This window comes from Benincasa hispida, chromosome 3, assembly GCF_009727055.1.
Source record: "Benincasa hispida cultivar B227 chromosome 3, ASM972705v1, whole genome shotgun sequence".
Lineage (NCBI taxonomy): Eukaryota > Viridiplantae > Streptophyta > Magnoliopsida > Cucurbitales > Cucurbitaceae > Benincasa > Benincasa hispida.
The window spans coordinates 5,055,793-5,072,621 of NC_052351.1; the positions used below are offsets into that span (position 1 = coordinate 5,055,793).

Sequence of the window (16,829 nt, forward strand, 5' to 3'; positions counted from 1 at the left end):
TCTTCCTCTGTTAATCTGTGCTTTATTTTTACTCTTGTATTTTTACGATCTTCATTGCGTTGCTATGATGTATTATATTGTGACACTTAGAAACATTTCCTATACTTAGTAAATTCTGACTAACACTTAGTTAACTCTTAGTTTAGCAGTACTTTACCTTTTATCTTTCAAAGTCCTGCTCAAACTTTCTTTTTGAAATTTTCTTCTAAGTGTTTGTCTAGTCTATCCGAACAATGCAATGAGGACCTTGCTCATCTTTAAATTTGGGGTGAGAAAGGTCTGAGCAGATGAACTCGGAAGTATGCAATATTTAAGAAAATGCATCTTTTTGTATAGCATTTACTATATATATATATATAATACTTTTGCAAAACTCCAATGTCAGACGCAAGGGAATTTTAAAAACTATTCCCAACCTGATAAGAGTTTAGTTGTGAAATGAGCCTGCTCGTAGTTGGATATTCGTATGACACCCGTAGGAGCAAGCCAAAACGAGGTGGGTTTCCAAGAACAACGTAGCATAAATCAAAAAGAGAAAAAAAGAATGCAAGGGACGACTCCTCTGAGTATCATGAGTTAAAGTTAGAACTGGCACACTACCGTAGTTGGATGTTCGCATGACACCCGTGGGGACAAGCCAAAACGAAGAGTGTAACCATGACCAATTGTCCTAAGTGAATAAATGACGCAAAGTTTTGCTTACAGCATATAGATACATCAAGTTGTTTTGACAAAGAAGAGATAAACATTCTGTCTTAAAAATAGAAAAGTGTCTTTGAGCAGGATTTTGTTACATAGAAAAATAAAGTACGACTTGCTAAGAATTAGCAAGGATGGAAGGAAAATGCGAGGATTGGGAATGTGCCTAAGGTAACATTCGGAGCAACCAAAATAATCGCATTATAAGGATAGGAATGGAGCATGATTTCCTTAGTAGAAGAATGCTTAAGGACAAGCATATATCTAAATTTGGGGTTGATAACTTGTAGAAATACAAGTTATTTATGCCATTTTATCTAGATATTGTGGCCAAAAGTTAGTAATTATGTGCCAATTGTATGAAAATTAACCTAGTATGACAATAATTATAAATGTTTGCAATAACACTCACTAACTCCAAAAAGATGGAGGACATGCCAAACTTTATCTGTTTGCAAGAAGACCAAGTCACCGCTTGCGCTCAAGGCTCATGAGAAACTAATCAACGCATCTCTATCCACAATTGCGCCTGTCAATCAACCTTGAAGATAATTATCAAAGTAACGGCGCAATGCGATAGTTGGTTCTAAGCTATGTTTCAACAGCATGCGGTAATAAAAACAACCACCGCATGCGAATCTATGATTGAAAGATGCAATTGAGCAACGTGAGAGCGGGAGATTGAGACGCGTGTACAACTAATGGTTGTGCAGAATTGACGGTTTGATTTCATAACAGAAGGAATAATATCCCTCCATCTACGGAATTACCATAACCATTAAGTGGGGACCACATGGCCGGAGTCAAAGGATTTACCCTTATAAATACCCCAGCGAATTCAGAGAAAATTATGCTATTTGATACTAAGCTAAGTGTTGTAAGATTTTAGAGAGAAAAAGGCTGAGTTGAGAGCTGAAAAGAAGAATTTTGGAAGAAAAAGAGATAAGGCCGAAAGGTAAACCTCCGTTCCGATCTGCTATATACCCGAGCAAAGCCCTGTGTAGAGACACCTGCTACCGGTGGAGCAAGACTGAGATAGAAGCTCTTCCTACCATCGACATCATCTTATCCGACAAGCAGATTTCCATTGAATCTGTGCTAAGACATTGGCATCTGATTGTATCTGTTCTAACTCTCTCCATTGTATTCCATGCTTTCTTTATCTCTACATTCACACATTATGTATTAAACACTTAGTAGAAATATTAAATGTTTCGATAGATTTCGTTTACCATATTCTGTCGGTTTCCGTTCACCCATTAGTCATTTTCTCAATGATGTTTTCTTACTCTCCTGATAAGCACTATGAATCTCCAAGAACTTAATATGTAATAAAGTTATGAAATACGTTTAGCTAAAGCATGCAGGAAAAATCTTGACCTGTGAGAGTAGAAGTGAAGATGTCATTCTGATCTATCGAGAGAAGATCAGAAGAGTGCGTTAACTAAAACGAGTAGTACTTCCAGACATGGAAGCAACCTTGCATTCATTACGTTAGACTCTGTTTCACCACAGACATGTGGGGAACGCGGCCGATCACTAAAAGGTGTACGTTAAGAGAAGAGCGGAACAATATTTATATCTTCAATTCTGTTAAGAACTTGCGTTGTTTGTACCACTTATCTTTCTTTTCTAATCTATTCACTAGACTTTTCGTCGCAACCCACATCTTTGCACAGCCTTCACAGCCAGCCCTAATCCTTGTATCTTACACATAAAACCTGTATCTTATACATCTAGCTTAGGTTTATTGTATTTTTACCGCATCTTTACAGCTTTTCTTTATTTTTCTGTAATTACATATTGTACACACTTTTATACAATATTGAAAAACCCGGTCGCATACACCATGAACATACCACAATAACCGACACCATTTTTCCCTGTGTTCGACCTCAGATCACACCGAGAAACTTGCGGTGGAATTACATTTGGTTCCTTCGTAAGGAAACTTGTGACAACGCAGGGCATACTATTTGAGTATATCTAATTAGCGCATAAACAATAGTAGTATCGCACCATCATGAGCATTGAATTTCATATACACTTTAGCGTACAACACACTCCTATAGAGCTACTTGAGAGAGAGTCTAAAGTATTAACCTAGACTTGAGAGAGCTAGGTTAGAATCTAGACTTAAGAAGGCAAGATTAGATCTGCATAAGCAAGAGATAGAGACTTAGAGATAAGCTCTGTTTGCTAACATGCATCGCATGCACCCTAGAAATAGGTTATGGTAGTATGCGGTCGCCTTGTGTATGTGTGTCATTAATCATCACATAGACAAGAGTAGAGACTTAGACATAAGTCCTATAGACATCATCGCATCTATCACATGCGTTCTAAAACTAGGAGCTCTAGCATTTGCATTGAGAAATGACTTGTTGTTGTATGTGTGTAGCATGATCGCATAACGTGAACGCAATCTTAGGAAGTGTTAGCTAAATTCCTTCTCAACCCGTTCCCCCGCATACTCATTGTATCTTTCGTATTATTAACTATTTTCTCAATTCCGCTGTATAGAACTTATACATTAAACAAACATACCAACAAATGCATTGTTTTATTTGTCACCGCAAAGAGATCTGAAATCACCGTTGTATACTATCTCCCTAGTTCATGTGTTCGACCCTGGGCTTACCAGGCAACCTAGTAGAATTTATACTCGAATTTTGCTAGGAAAACTTACCTGCACAACGTATACACCATCATCGCATTAACCACGCATCAAGTTCTTTTCGTCGTTGCCAGGGACTACGGCAGTACGGATTGTGCTAACGGTAACTTTTTTATTTTCTTTGCAGACTTTCCATCTCTGTGCACTGCCTCTCCTTAGGTAAGGAAAGAAGCAGGCATCGTAAGAGCGAAGGAAAAAATCCTGAGCCTAATTACGACCCAGAGATTGAGAGAACTTTCCGAAGAAGAAGAAGAAACAGCCATCAACGACAACAAAAGAAAGATCCCAACATGGCGAAGCAACTAGAAGATAGAGCACCAAATGTAAATAATATCATGATGAATCCCATCCTCTTAGCGAACGATCGTAATAGGCCCATCTGGGGCTATGCGTCGCCCAACCTTTTTTATTTCTCGCCAGGAATCATAAGGCCAGCCTTAGACAGATCGAGGTTCAAAATGAAACCAGTGATGCTGCAGATGATTCAAACTGTCAGACAGTTTGGCGGTAGGCGTGGCGAGAATCCGCACGCCACCTCTGAAGTATTATTGAAATCTGCAATATGTTTGTGTTTCCAAAAATCTCCGCTGAGGAGGTTTGATTAACATTATTCCCATTTTTGTTGTGTGACCAAGCACGAAAATTGGCTTATTCTCTTAAACCAGAGGAGATTACATCATGGGAACAGGTAGTGGAAAAGTTCATGAAGAAGTACTTCCCCCCACGGAAAATGCAAGAAGGAGAAAGTTGATTACCAATTTTGAATAGGATATCGACGAATCGCTCAGTGACACCTGGGCGAGGTTTAAAAGACTAGTAAGAGATTACCCGCATAATGGCTTACCAGATTGTTTACAGATAGAAATTTTCTACCAGGATTGAACCCTGCATCGCAAACGGCTGCCAATGCGGCAGCAGCTGGAGGTCTGCTTAACAAAACATATAATGAGGCTAAGAACATACTTGATCGCATTTCGAAAAATCACGAAGGCTGGAGAGAAAGCAATCAAAGACTGAGAATTAAAGACAGTGGCGCAAATAATGGAGCCATCGCATCTTTGCAAAACAAAATGACTATGATGATGAATTTGATACAAAGAATCACAATCAGCAGCCCAGGAACGCAAAGGGGGCAAGTCAACACAATCGACCAAGCTAGCGCAAGTTGTGCTACTTGCAGTGAAGGCCATCCAATGGAAGAGTGTCCGAGGAACCCACAGTCTGTTTATTTCGTGAAGAATAATCCGTTTTCCAATACGTACAACCCTGGGTGGAGAAACCACCCTAACTTCGCGTGAAAAAACCAACAATAAAATTTTCAACCAATGGCGCAGAAAGAAGGGCCACCAGGATTTTTCCCGCGAACAAACAGTCAAACCCAAAATCAAGCTAGTAGTTCGTAGGCACCGCAATCTTCATCCTTGGAGAGCCTGTTGAAGCAATATATTGAAAAAAATGAAACAGTGCTTCAGAATCAAGCAACTTCTATCCGCAATCTTGAAATTCAAATAAGACAGATTGCAGGCGAACTCAAGAGTAGACCACAAAGGGCACTACTAAGCTCAATAGAGCTCACGCGCAACCCAGGGAGTACGGGAAAAGTGTAATGTCAAGTGGTGATGTTGCGAAGTGGAAAGACAGTGGCGGAGGAGAAGAAGGAGCCGAGTAGGACTGCTCCAATTGCGACGAAACCACAGACCCTGTTGACTCAAGAAGAAACAGAAGAACCAGAGACGATGGAACCAGAGATTGTGTCCATTTCGAAGCCGAAAGAATAGGAAATTATGAAAATATAGCTGCCATCATTCCCCTAGAGACTTAAAAAGAAGAAAAATGATGAAGCACAATATCAACGCTTCATGGACATGCTGAAATAGTCGCATATCAACATTCTTTTCACTAAAGCGATTGAACAGATGCCAAAGTATGCAAAGTTTCTGAAGGACATGGTGACAAAGAAAAGAAGCACTGGTAAGTTCGCAACGGTGGCATTGACGCAAAGTTCAAAATCCATAATTCCACCGAAAATGCACGACCCCGGAAGTTTCACAATACCCTGCTCAATCGAAGGGCTGTCTCTTATACACATCTAGATGTGTATAAGAGACAGCTCTTAATCCTTTCACTGAAGCGATTGAACAGATGCCAAAGTATGCAAAGTTTCTGAAGGACATGGTGACAAAGAAAAGAAGCACTGGTAAGTTCGCAACGGTGGCATTGATGCAAAGTTCAAAATCCATAATTCCACCGAAAATGCACGACCCCGGAAGTTTCACAATACCCTGCTCAATCGAAGGGTTATATATTGGTCAAACGCTTTGCGATCTTAGGGCCAGCATCAACTTAATGCTCCTCTCAATTTTTAAGCAGCTGAATGTGAGGCAGCTGGCACCCACGACGATGACTCTCCATCTAGTTGATAGATCCCTTGTGCATCTAGAAGGGAAGGTGAAGGATATCTTGGTCACGATTGACAAGTTTATATTACCGGCAGACTTTATCATCTTGGATTATGAAGTGGACAAGGATGTCCTCATCATCCTTGGACGACCATTTTTATCCACTGGTCGCACTCAGATTAATGTGTATAAGGAAGAGATCACACTAAGCGTGAATGGACATAAGCTTATGTTTGATATTATCTGAGCCATGAAATATCTAAAAGAAGAAGACCTCACTGAATCTAATGATGAACCCAGTTTAAATGGAGAAGAAAAGTCTGAAGATGAAAATGAAGATGAGGATGCGACCGCATCCATAGTAGCCTGCAATGCGATCAGAGAAACAACAACCAAAGAAGACAAGCTAACAATGAATGAAGAAAGAAAAACACCAAAACCATCCTTGGAACAACCACCAACAGTATAGCTGAAAACCCTTCCAAACCACCTGAAGTATGTTTTTCTGGGGCAGAATGAAACGCTTCCAGCAATAATTTTCTCTGCATTTCATGAAGATCAAGAAAATGCGCTGCTGAGCATCCTTAAAAAGTACATAAAAGCAAATGGTTGGGCGCTAGCAGACATTAGAGGAATTAGACCTGCATGTTGCATGCACAAGATTTGTCTCGAGGATAATTAGAAAGGATCGATCGAACATCAATGCAGACTCAAACCTGCGATGAAGGAGGTCGTGAAGAAGGAAATAATCAAGTGGTTTGATAGAGGGATTATCTATCCAATCACCGATAGCACGTGGGTCAACCCCGTGCAATGTGTGCCGAAGAAAGGAGGGATGACAATAGTCCTAAATGCAAATGATGGGGACCCTCACTAGCTGGCAGATTTGCATGGATTACAGCAAATTGAATTCGGCGACAAAGAAGGATCATTTCCTTTTGCCTTTTATCGACCAGATGCTAGACCGCCTAGTAGGAAATGTTACTACTAGCCTTCTTGGATGGATATGCCGCTATAACCAATCATGATTGCTTCCTGAAGATCAAGAGAAAACACATTCACCTGTCCATTCGCGTTTTGACGCATGCTGTTTGGCCTATGCAATACGCCGAGCACTTTCCAGAGGTGTATGATGGCCATTTTTTTTAAGTATCTTGAAGAGTCTATAGAAATTTTCATGGACGACTTCTCAGTGTATGGGCAAACATACGAAGTCTGTCTCAATTTAATTCTAGAGAAGATATATGAAAAGATGTGAAGAGACGAACCTTGTGCTAAACTGGGAGAAATGCACTTCATGATAAAGAAGGTATTGTGCTTGGGCACAGAAGTCTCCAAGAATGGGCTAAAGTGGACAAGGCGAAGATTGAAGCAATTGAAAGCTTCCACCTTCAGCCGAATGAGATGGTTGTCAAAGTTCTAGGACAGTTGCTTTTATGAAGTTTTTGCTGGAAAGTATGTTTCAAAATTGCACGACCATTGAGTGCATTGCTGGAGGCAGAAAGAGCATTTGACTTTGATGACCAATGCCTCAACGCATTCAAGATACTAAAGAACGCATTAACAACCGCACTTGTGTTGATCGCACCGAACTGAACATAGCCTTTTGAACTAATGTGCGACGCAAGTGGTTATGCGATAGGGGCAGTGCTGGCGCAAAAGAAGAACAAAATGCTACACCCCATCGCATTTGTGAGTAAAACCTTGAACCCTACTCAAACAAATTACACTACCACAGAAAATGAATTGCTTGCGGTGATATTTGTGTGGGAAAAATTCAGAGCTTACTTGCTAGGAACTAAAGTAATCATTCACACTGACCACTCGACGATAAAATATTTGATGACAAAGAAAGATGCGAAGCCGAGATTGATTCGATGAGTTATCCTCCTTCAAGAATTCAACATGGAAATCATTGATCGTAAGGGGACAGAGAACCAGGTTGCGGACCATTTATCCAGAGTAGAAACTCCAGAAGTTGACCACAACCAGTCAGAGGTGAATGCAACTTTCCCAGATGAGCAGCTATTTAAAATTGAAGAATTACCATGGTATGCAGACGTGGTCAATTCTCTGGTTTGCGAACAATTCCCTAAGGATTACACAGCCCACTAGAAGAGGCGGCTCAAACATGAATGTATATCATATTATTGGGACAAGCCAAATCTTTATAAGAGGGGGTCAGACCAGATTTTACGCCGTACCAGACGCTGCTCACCAACGCATATTATCACAATGCCATGACTCGCCATATGGAGGACACTTTGGAGGCCAACGCACAGCAGCAAAGGTGTTACAAAATGGGTATTTTTTGCCAACATTATTTAAGGATGCAAGTGACTATGCAATGAAATGCGACCGGTGCCAATGCACGGGAAACATTTCATATAAGCATGCGATGCCCATGAACATCATCTTAGAATTGGAAATGTTCGACGTTTGGGCATAGACTTCATGGGACCATTTCCACCATCAAATGGTCATAAATACATTCTATTGGCTGTCGACTATGTTTCCAAATGGGTAGAAGCGGTATCGTGCGTCGCAAGCGATGCGGTGGTAGTCTCCAAGTTCTTAAGGAAAAATATTTTCACTCATTTCGGCACTCCACGTACCATAATAAGTGATGAAGTCTCTCACTTTGTTAACCACATCGTCAACAATTTGCTGCTCAAATATAACATCCTTCATAAAGTGGCCACTGCATACCATCCACAAACAAATGGTCAAGCTGAAGTGTCCAACAGAGAAATCAAGCTGATATTAGAGAAGGTGGTAAAACCTTCACGAAAAGATTGGGCAATGAAGTTGGACAATGCCTTGTGGGCATACATGACCGCCTATAAGACACCTACAGGCATGTCCCCGTATGTGCTGGTATTTGGAAAGGCATGTCATTTACTGCTTGAGCTGGAGCATAAAGCACAGTGGGCAGTGAAAAAGCTTAATTTTGACTTAAAGGCCGCAAGGGATGCAAGGAAACTTCAGCAGGTCGAGCTAGATGAATAGAGAACTCACGCATATGAGAATGCCAAAATCTACAAGAAGCGCGCAAAACGTTGGCATGGCAAACAATTATGCGAGAAGAATCTCCAAGTCGGACAAAAGGTCTTATTATTCAATTTGCGGCTATGACTCTTTCTTGGGAAATTAAAGTCACGCTGATCCAGACTCTTTATAATCAGAGAGATATTCCCGCATGGCACGATTGAGTTATCCAATGAGGATGGGACCAACGCATTCAAAGTCAACGAGCAAAGAGTAAAAATATATCAGAGAGAAGACTTGCACCGCGAGAACACCTCCGTGTACCTGAGGAATTCTGACTGAAGACGAAGTGGGCAGTCTCTGCACAATCATGCGATTCAATTTCATCAGGGATGCAATTTTTGTGAAGTATCCTTTGAAACCTTCAATTCATGAATTTAATTCTACCTCTTTATAGTCATTATCATTTCTTTATCCTTTGCATTATCCGTGTACCTGAGGAATTCTGACTGAAGACGAAGTGGGCAGTCTCTGCACAATCATGCGATTCAATTTCATCAGGGACGCAATTTTTGTGAAGTATCCTTTGAAACCTTCAATTCATGAACTTAATTCTACCTCTTTATAGTCATTATCATTTTTTTATCCTTTGCATTATCTCTAAAAGAAAAAGAAGAAGAAGAAAAAAAATTGTGATAACTCTGTCTATTTGACCCTCTCGATGTTTTCTTTGCAACAATAATGGTGAATGATTGGGGAGGAGCTACACAAAGGACACGACTACTTCAGACAGCCACCGTAATTAAAGAAATCGGCTCGCGGTAAAGAAGGATGCGATCACAAATAATGCGGGCAACAGAGCAAATTTAGGGGTTGTATCTTTCCTTGACTTTGTTTATTCCAAATTTTGCACTCTCGCATTTCATTTTAACTTTGATAATTTTATCATCGCATCCTCTTTAGTCAACGCAATCATTAAATGTAACATCCCACACCTTTTTATTTATTTATTAATAATGTAAAATTTCTCCTTTTTCAGTAATTGTCCTTAGTTGAAGGGCATGTTTGGAATTTTGAATTTAAAGTATAACTGCGAGGATTTAAGTGTTTTTGTGGAAATTATTAAAAAATTATTCAATTTTCAAATTCAATTTGAAAAGTTATGGCAGGAATTAATTATTTTTGGAAAAAGGAAATGAATTAAATAGTATAAAGTGGGTTAAGGAAGGATTTAATTAGAGTTATACTATTTTCCTTTTATTATTATTATTATTATTAGTTTTTTTTTAAAAAAATAAAAAGGTCACCCCCCATCTCCTTCACGCATCCCTCTCGCTCGAACGCCCGCCCTTCACAGCCGTCCGCCGCCACCGAGCCCTCCTCACAACCCAGTCTCGCCTTTCTCATCAGATCCGGCAGCGCACCCTCCTCTCTAGATCCGGTAGGTAAACCCTCCTCACCAAATCCGGCAGACGTGCCGTCGCCCACCGCTCGAGCCAGACCTGCCGCCGACCATCACGGCTCCCTCACTTCCCTCCCTTCACCACACAAGCCAACGGACCTGCGTGCCGACCGATCGCACCGCTGGACCTCGCCCAGTCGATCTGAATCGTCGCCGCCGCTCCAGCCCCTAATCGCCGCACTCCGTCGCTGTCTCCCAGCAGCTTGAGCCTTTGCTGCCTCCGGCCGGTTCCTCCACCGTCCATCGCCGCGTGCTATCTTCTGTTGCATGGGTCTTCGTCGGACTCTTAGATTTTGGTAAGATCTATTTTGTGGTTGGGTTTCTTGTGGATGCCCACTAAGTTGGATTAAAGATTAAATTAGTCGCATTATCTTGATTTTAGATTTGAGGTGTCGCAATTATTATTGGACTGAAATTTTATGGTTGTATTCGTATGGTAGGGTCGTTTCTTCAAATCGCGGTCATCGTTTGGTTGTCGGAGTTTATCTATGGAATTTCGATTAAGGTAAGTAATCTTACCATTGGAACTGCCCATGGCCCAGGTTTTATTTGTATGCTCATGTGATAAGTGTAAGTTATGGTAAATATTAGCATGTTGACTGATAGTATGACCTGAATCAAGTATGTTATGGCACAAGTTCTGTTTTGTTGAAAGATACACCTAGGTACTCGATCGTTAGTATGTGATGGTATGTGTTTTCATATGTTGATATCTGATCTGCTGGTGTTGAGGCATACTTGCATGCTGTGGAATTATGATGTAAGGTATACATGAATGTAGTATGATATGTTGTTAATAATCATGTGTATGTGATGGAGCCATAGTATCAAGGATTTTCATGTATGTTCTAGAATTGTACAATGTTGATTCTTAGAACGTTGAGACTGTGTGAATATCCTCATTGATTAGTTAGATGCTCAACCAGTTTGTGTTTCCTTCGGGATTCACCAGTTTTGTGTTTCCTTCGGGATTCACCACTTTTTGTTTCCTTCGGGATTCACCAGTTTGTGTTCCCTTTGGGGTTCACCAGTTTTGTGGGCATACTTAACTACAATAGGATAGAACTCAGTCTCTTGTTTGTTCCATTTGTTTATGTGCCATAGGTGGGTATCTAGAGGACATAGATGCCTAGCCTAACCCCAGTGGTGGGGTTACTTACTGAGTATTTCATGCTCATTCTTTCTTCTGTTGATGTTTTAGGTAAGGGTAAAGATGCACCGATGATGGGCCAGTGGAATTCGTGATCGTGCCACTGGGACTAGTTTTTACGCTTCCACATCATGACATTTAGAGTCCTTATATTTTTTTTCCCCTTAATGTTTAGTTTTACTATCTTAAACTTATTATTAAGGATTATGTCTTTTATATACTTTTAATAGTCTTTACGAATTATGGGTACCCTATTATTGTTTTAACAATTGCATTTTATAAATGTCTTTTGAACTTCTCTTATTTAATTAGCATTTATTTCAAATAAATGAGCGTCATTTATAAATTATGTGCATGCATTTATTTTAGTAACGACCTTACCTAATCCTAGAGGGTCGGATCATTACATTAAATATTGTCTACTTTAGTAAGTCACCACATTATTTTTCTATGCCAATTATGATTTCAATGATGAAACGTATGCCTTTAATTTTCACATGCACTAGAGTCAACTTAATTTTAGGAGAGTCAATTCATGAAATATTTCTAGAAGTTAGTGGTCCACCAGCTTTCTTTCAATTTGACTTTTACGAAATCTCCTAAGAGCATCGCATGAATTCTTTCAATCTTTCAGCAATGAGGACATTGCTGCATTTAAATTTGGGGGTGTGGTATTCATTTTCAACCTTGCTATTTTAGGCATTCTAAAAAAATCATAACATTGCGATCAAATCCTACTCGTAGTTGGATGTCTGCATGACACCCGTGGGGGCAAGCTTAAACAAAGGTAGAAATCGTGACGAACGCATAAATAAAATGATCGCAACTCCACTGCAAATGGGGCATGAGTTTAGATTGAGAAAGAGCGCTTTGCTCGTAGTTGGATGCTCGCATGACACACGTGGGAGAAAGCCAAAACGAAGGCTAGGCACTTGGATCAGTGCAAGGTCACATAAAAAAATATATCTAAACTACACAAGGATAAAAATTATTTGAAAACACCCCAGTTGAAAAAGTTTTTTATGAAATAAATCATACGATGCCCTGGAAACAAGTAAAGTCCTTTTAAAGGTTAAACTTGCGGTCCCTAAATTTTAGAAATATTTTAAGAAAAGACTTGAGTAGGAATTAAGGAGATTTTGGTACATAGGATTTGAATAAGGCACCTCGAGAAATCTAGGAAAGAAAAAGGCGGTCTACTTTCTAGAGAAAATCTTTAGTCTATGCTTGAGGACAAGTATTATTTTAAATTTGGGGGTGTGATAACGGGAAGAAATTCACGTTATTACAACGCAAAGATATAAAACAATGAAGGATTGCGATGGTAAAATATATAAAATCGTGTCCAAAAGTATTAAGTTTAGAACATTGCGATCTCATGCGTCCATCGCATTAAAACAGCTAATTTATGCATTTTGTGCAGGAAAATGCATTGGCGCAAAGCAGAGTTGCGATCCAAGGAATTCAGCATCCGAGCGCATTAAAAGTTTGTGACCGCAAGGCTATGCGATCGTATGCGTTCGTGAAAATCTGCTCAAGGAGATGGCCACATAGAGCCGACGCAACAAGGTAAAATCTTAATAAATCACGATGGGACAGGAATTTGATGACAACCAAATCCAAATTTAGTTGACAAGCCGTTAACGACACACTGTAGCAAGTACACTCAACTTTTCGGTGACAATTATTCGGCGCATTAGACAGAGAATTAATGACATCCCATCAGTGCAATCATTTGAGAGAAAAAACTTTTCACCTTGAACTCTATAAATACCAAAGGCCATATTCGTTAAAGGAGTTCAGTTCGATTCCATTTCTAGCTAAGCCATATAGAGAGTTCACCATATAGAAGGTAGTTAGCCTTTGTTCATAGTTTTCTTACACTTAAAAGACGGAGGTGAGAGAAGAGAGAAGACGTCGGAAGATTGTCCTGGTCAACTCAAGAGAGTGCTAGGAGCGTTGAGAATAGAGAGAGGGTCGACTCTTATGAAAGTAAGAATATTCTTTGAGCAGAGTAGAGAAAAATAGTGTAAAAGCCTTGAAAAGCAAGAAATTACTACCAGACTCCCTATCTTTATTTTCCATTGTCATTCTGTATTTTGATTTCATTTATAGAATGGAATTTTCATCTCTATATTTGTTCACTTTCTTTACATTACGCATGAGTAACTAAACTTTCGAATGGGTTGAGAAGTACTTAGTTAGAATGACCTAAGATCTTCATTGCATGTGATCATCTTGTCTTATGTTGCGCCCATCACCCCTTTAGAGCTACTCGAGAGAGAGTCTAAAGAAATAACCTAGACTTGAGAGAGCTAGGTTAGAATCTAAACTTAAGAAAGCAAGATTAGATCCGCATAAGCAAGAGATAGAGACTTAGAGATAAGCTCTGTTTGCTAACATGCATCGCATGCACCCTAGAAATAAGTTATGGTAGTATGCGGTCACCTTGTGTATGTATGTCATTCATCATCGCATAGACAAGAGTAGAGGCTTAGACATAAGTCCTATAGACATCATCGCATACATCGTATGCGTTCTAAAACTAAGAGCTATAGCATTTGCATTGAGAAATGACTTGTTGTTGTATGTGTGTAGCATGATCGCATAACATGAATACAATCTTAGGAAGTGTTAGCTAAACTCATTTTCAACCCGTTCCCTCGCATACTCATTGTATCTTTCGTATTATTAACTATTTTCTCAATTTCGCCGCATAGAACTTATACATTAAACAAACATACCAACCAACGCATTGTTTTATTTGTCACCGCAAAAAGATCTGAAATCACCATCGCATACTATCTCCTTAGTCCCTATGTTCGACCCTGGGTTTACCAGGCAACCTAGTAGAATTTATACTCGGATTTTGCTAGGAAAACTTACATGCACAATGCATACACCATCACCGCATTAACCACGCATCATTGCCCTGTCACATCCTTCTTAAGTGTTGAGTATGCCTCAACGTAGTGGGAGGGTTATTCAGCAACCTGAACGCTATATGGGTTTAACAAAAACTCAAAACATCATACATGATGATGGTTTAAAGGATCCATTAACCTTTAAAAAGCAATGGAAGATGTTAATAGGGAACAATGGATAAAAGCCATGGATATTGACATGGAGTCAATGTACTTCAATTTTGTCTAGGAACTTGTAGATCAACCACATGGGGTCAAACCTATAGGTTGCAAATGGATCTATAAAAGAAAATGAGACCAAACTGGCAAGGTGCAAACCTACAAAGCCAGACTCGTGGCAAAAGGTTTTACTCAAAGAGAAGGGATTGATTATGAAGAAACTTTTTCTCCTATTGCCATGATAAAATCGATAAGAATACTTCTATCCATTGCCACATATTCTGACTATGAAATATGGCAAATGGATATCAAGACAACTTTTCTGAACGGCCATCTTGATGAAAGTATTTTTATGTCTCAACCAGAAGGGTTCATCAAACAAGGACAGGAACAGAAAGTATGTAAGCTTAAACAATCTATTTATGGGATAAAGCAAGCTTCTAGATCTTGGAATATAATATTTGATACTGCGATCAAATATTATGGCTTTGAACAGAATGTTAACGAACCTTGTGTATATAAGAAAATAGTCAACAAAATTATAGCATTATTGGTACTTTATGTTGATGATATCTTGCTCATTGGAATGAGACAAGCTTCCTTACTGACGTAAAGAGATGGTTAGCAACAAGTTCCAAATGAAAGATTTGGGTGATGCTCAATATGTTCTAGGGAGACAAATTTTTCAAAATCGAAAGAATAGAACCCTAGCACTATTTTAAACATCTTATATTGACAAGATGTTGTCAAGATATAATATGCAAAATTTAAAAAAAGGTATGTTGCCTTTTAGACATGGAATCCATTTGTCAAAGGAACAGTGTCCTAATGTCCTAAGACACCTCAAGATGTTGAGGAAATGAAAAGAATTTCATATGCATATGCAGTTGGGAGTTTGATGTACGTAATGTTATGTACACGTCTTGACATATGCTTTGTAGTTGGAATCGTCAGTAGGTTCCAATCCAATCCAGGACACAATCATTGGACTACTGTAAAAAACATCCTCAAGTGTCTAAGAAGAACAAGGGATTATATGCTTGTGTATGGACCTAAGGATTTTATCCTTACTGAATATACTGATTTTGATTTCCAGACTAACATAGATTCAAGGAAATCTACTTCAGGATCAGTTTTCACTCTCAATAGAGAAGCTATATTTTGAAGAAGTATTAAATAGAGTTGTATCGTTGACTCCACAATGGAAGCAGAATACGTAGCTGCATGTGAAGCCGTTAAAGAAGTAGTATGGCTACGCAAATTCTTAGTTGACTTGGAAGTAGTTACAGATATGCACCTACCCATCACACTGTATTGTAACAATAGTGGTGTTGTTGCCAACTCAAAAGAACCAAGGAGTCACAAACGTGGAATACATATTGAGAGAAAGTACCATCTCATTAGAGAGATAGTACACCGAGGAGATGTTATCGGCACGAAGATAGCCTCTAAGACAACCTTGCTTATCCATTTACGAAGGCCCTCTCGGCTAAAGTGTTCGAGGGCCACCTAGTTGGACTAGGACTCCAAGCAACGTAATCTAGGGCAAGTGGGAGAATATCTATGGTATTAAACTGCAAATAAATAAATAAATGTTTAGTCTATGGTCATCCTAGTGAAATGTAAATCTTTATTATTAATGGTGTTATATAATGAGACTAACCATTTTGTGGCCTGGTCTTATACAAACTCTTTGTATAGGATACCCTAACTCACATGTCTTCACATGAATGATCAAAATCAGATCATTTGTAGCACTTTACAACATTTGTAACATCTACAAAGCGGATTGTATCCGTAGTGTCACCAGAATAAGAGGTACCCAACGTTATCCATCTACTCCAGACTGTTTAGGTTATTATTTAAACAAGATCCACCTGTATGTCTCTACATACTTGTTTAAATTAAATAAAATAACATAGGATCTTAGTTTATTAGATTGAGTGTATGCTAATAAAATAACAACTATTTTATTAATAACATTTTGTTTATACAGTGTTTACAATCTACGAGAACATAAGAGAGATTTATGACACTAATCTCAACACTAAGAGCCTACAACTCCTTAGTGATTCTCATCCCAAATGAGAATACAAGAGGTTCTTATTGCGGTGGTGTTCATTTGCATCATTTTTTTGTTTGTGATTGTTTGTGACAAAATGAGAGAAGGGAATTGGTTTTCAAGAAGAAAGGTTCTTCAAGAGTACGTCTTTTCTTACCCTAATTCTCTCTTTTCCATTTATAATTGCATGCTGTAAATTTGTGACTATGCATAATGTTTGTATTTTGTAATTTTTGTTCTGTGAAAATAAAACTTGGACTAATCACCACGCTTCCGCTCAAGGACCTTCATAGGTTCCTTCAGATAGTA

The 16,829-nt window shown here is 39.1% G+C and overlaps 1 protein-coding gene across 1 annotated transcript; it reads left to right on the forward strand.

The window, feature by feature from the left end:
* Nucleotides 1–5,518: 5,518 nt before the first annotated feature.
* LOC120073086 lies at nt 5,519–6,022 on the forward strand. The gene has a single exon (XM_039025695.1). It carries the CDS (start codon nt 5,519–5,521, stop codon nt 6,020–6,022), a length of 504 nt encoding a protein of 167 aa, XP_038881623.1.
* Nucleotides 6,023–16,829: the final 10,807 nt, after the last annotated feature.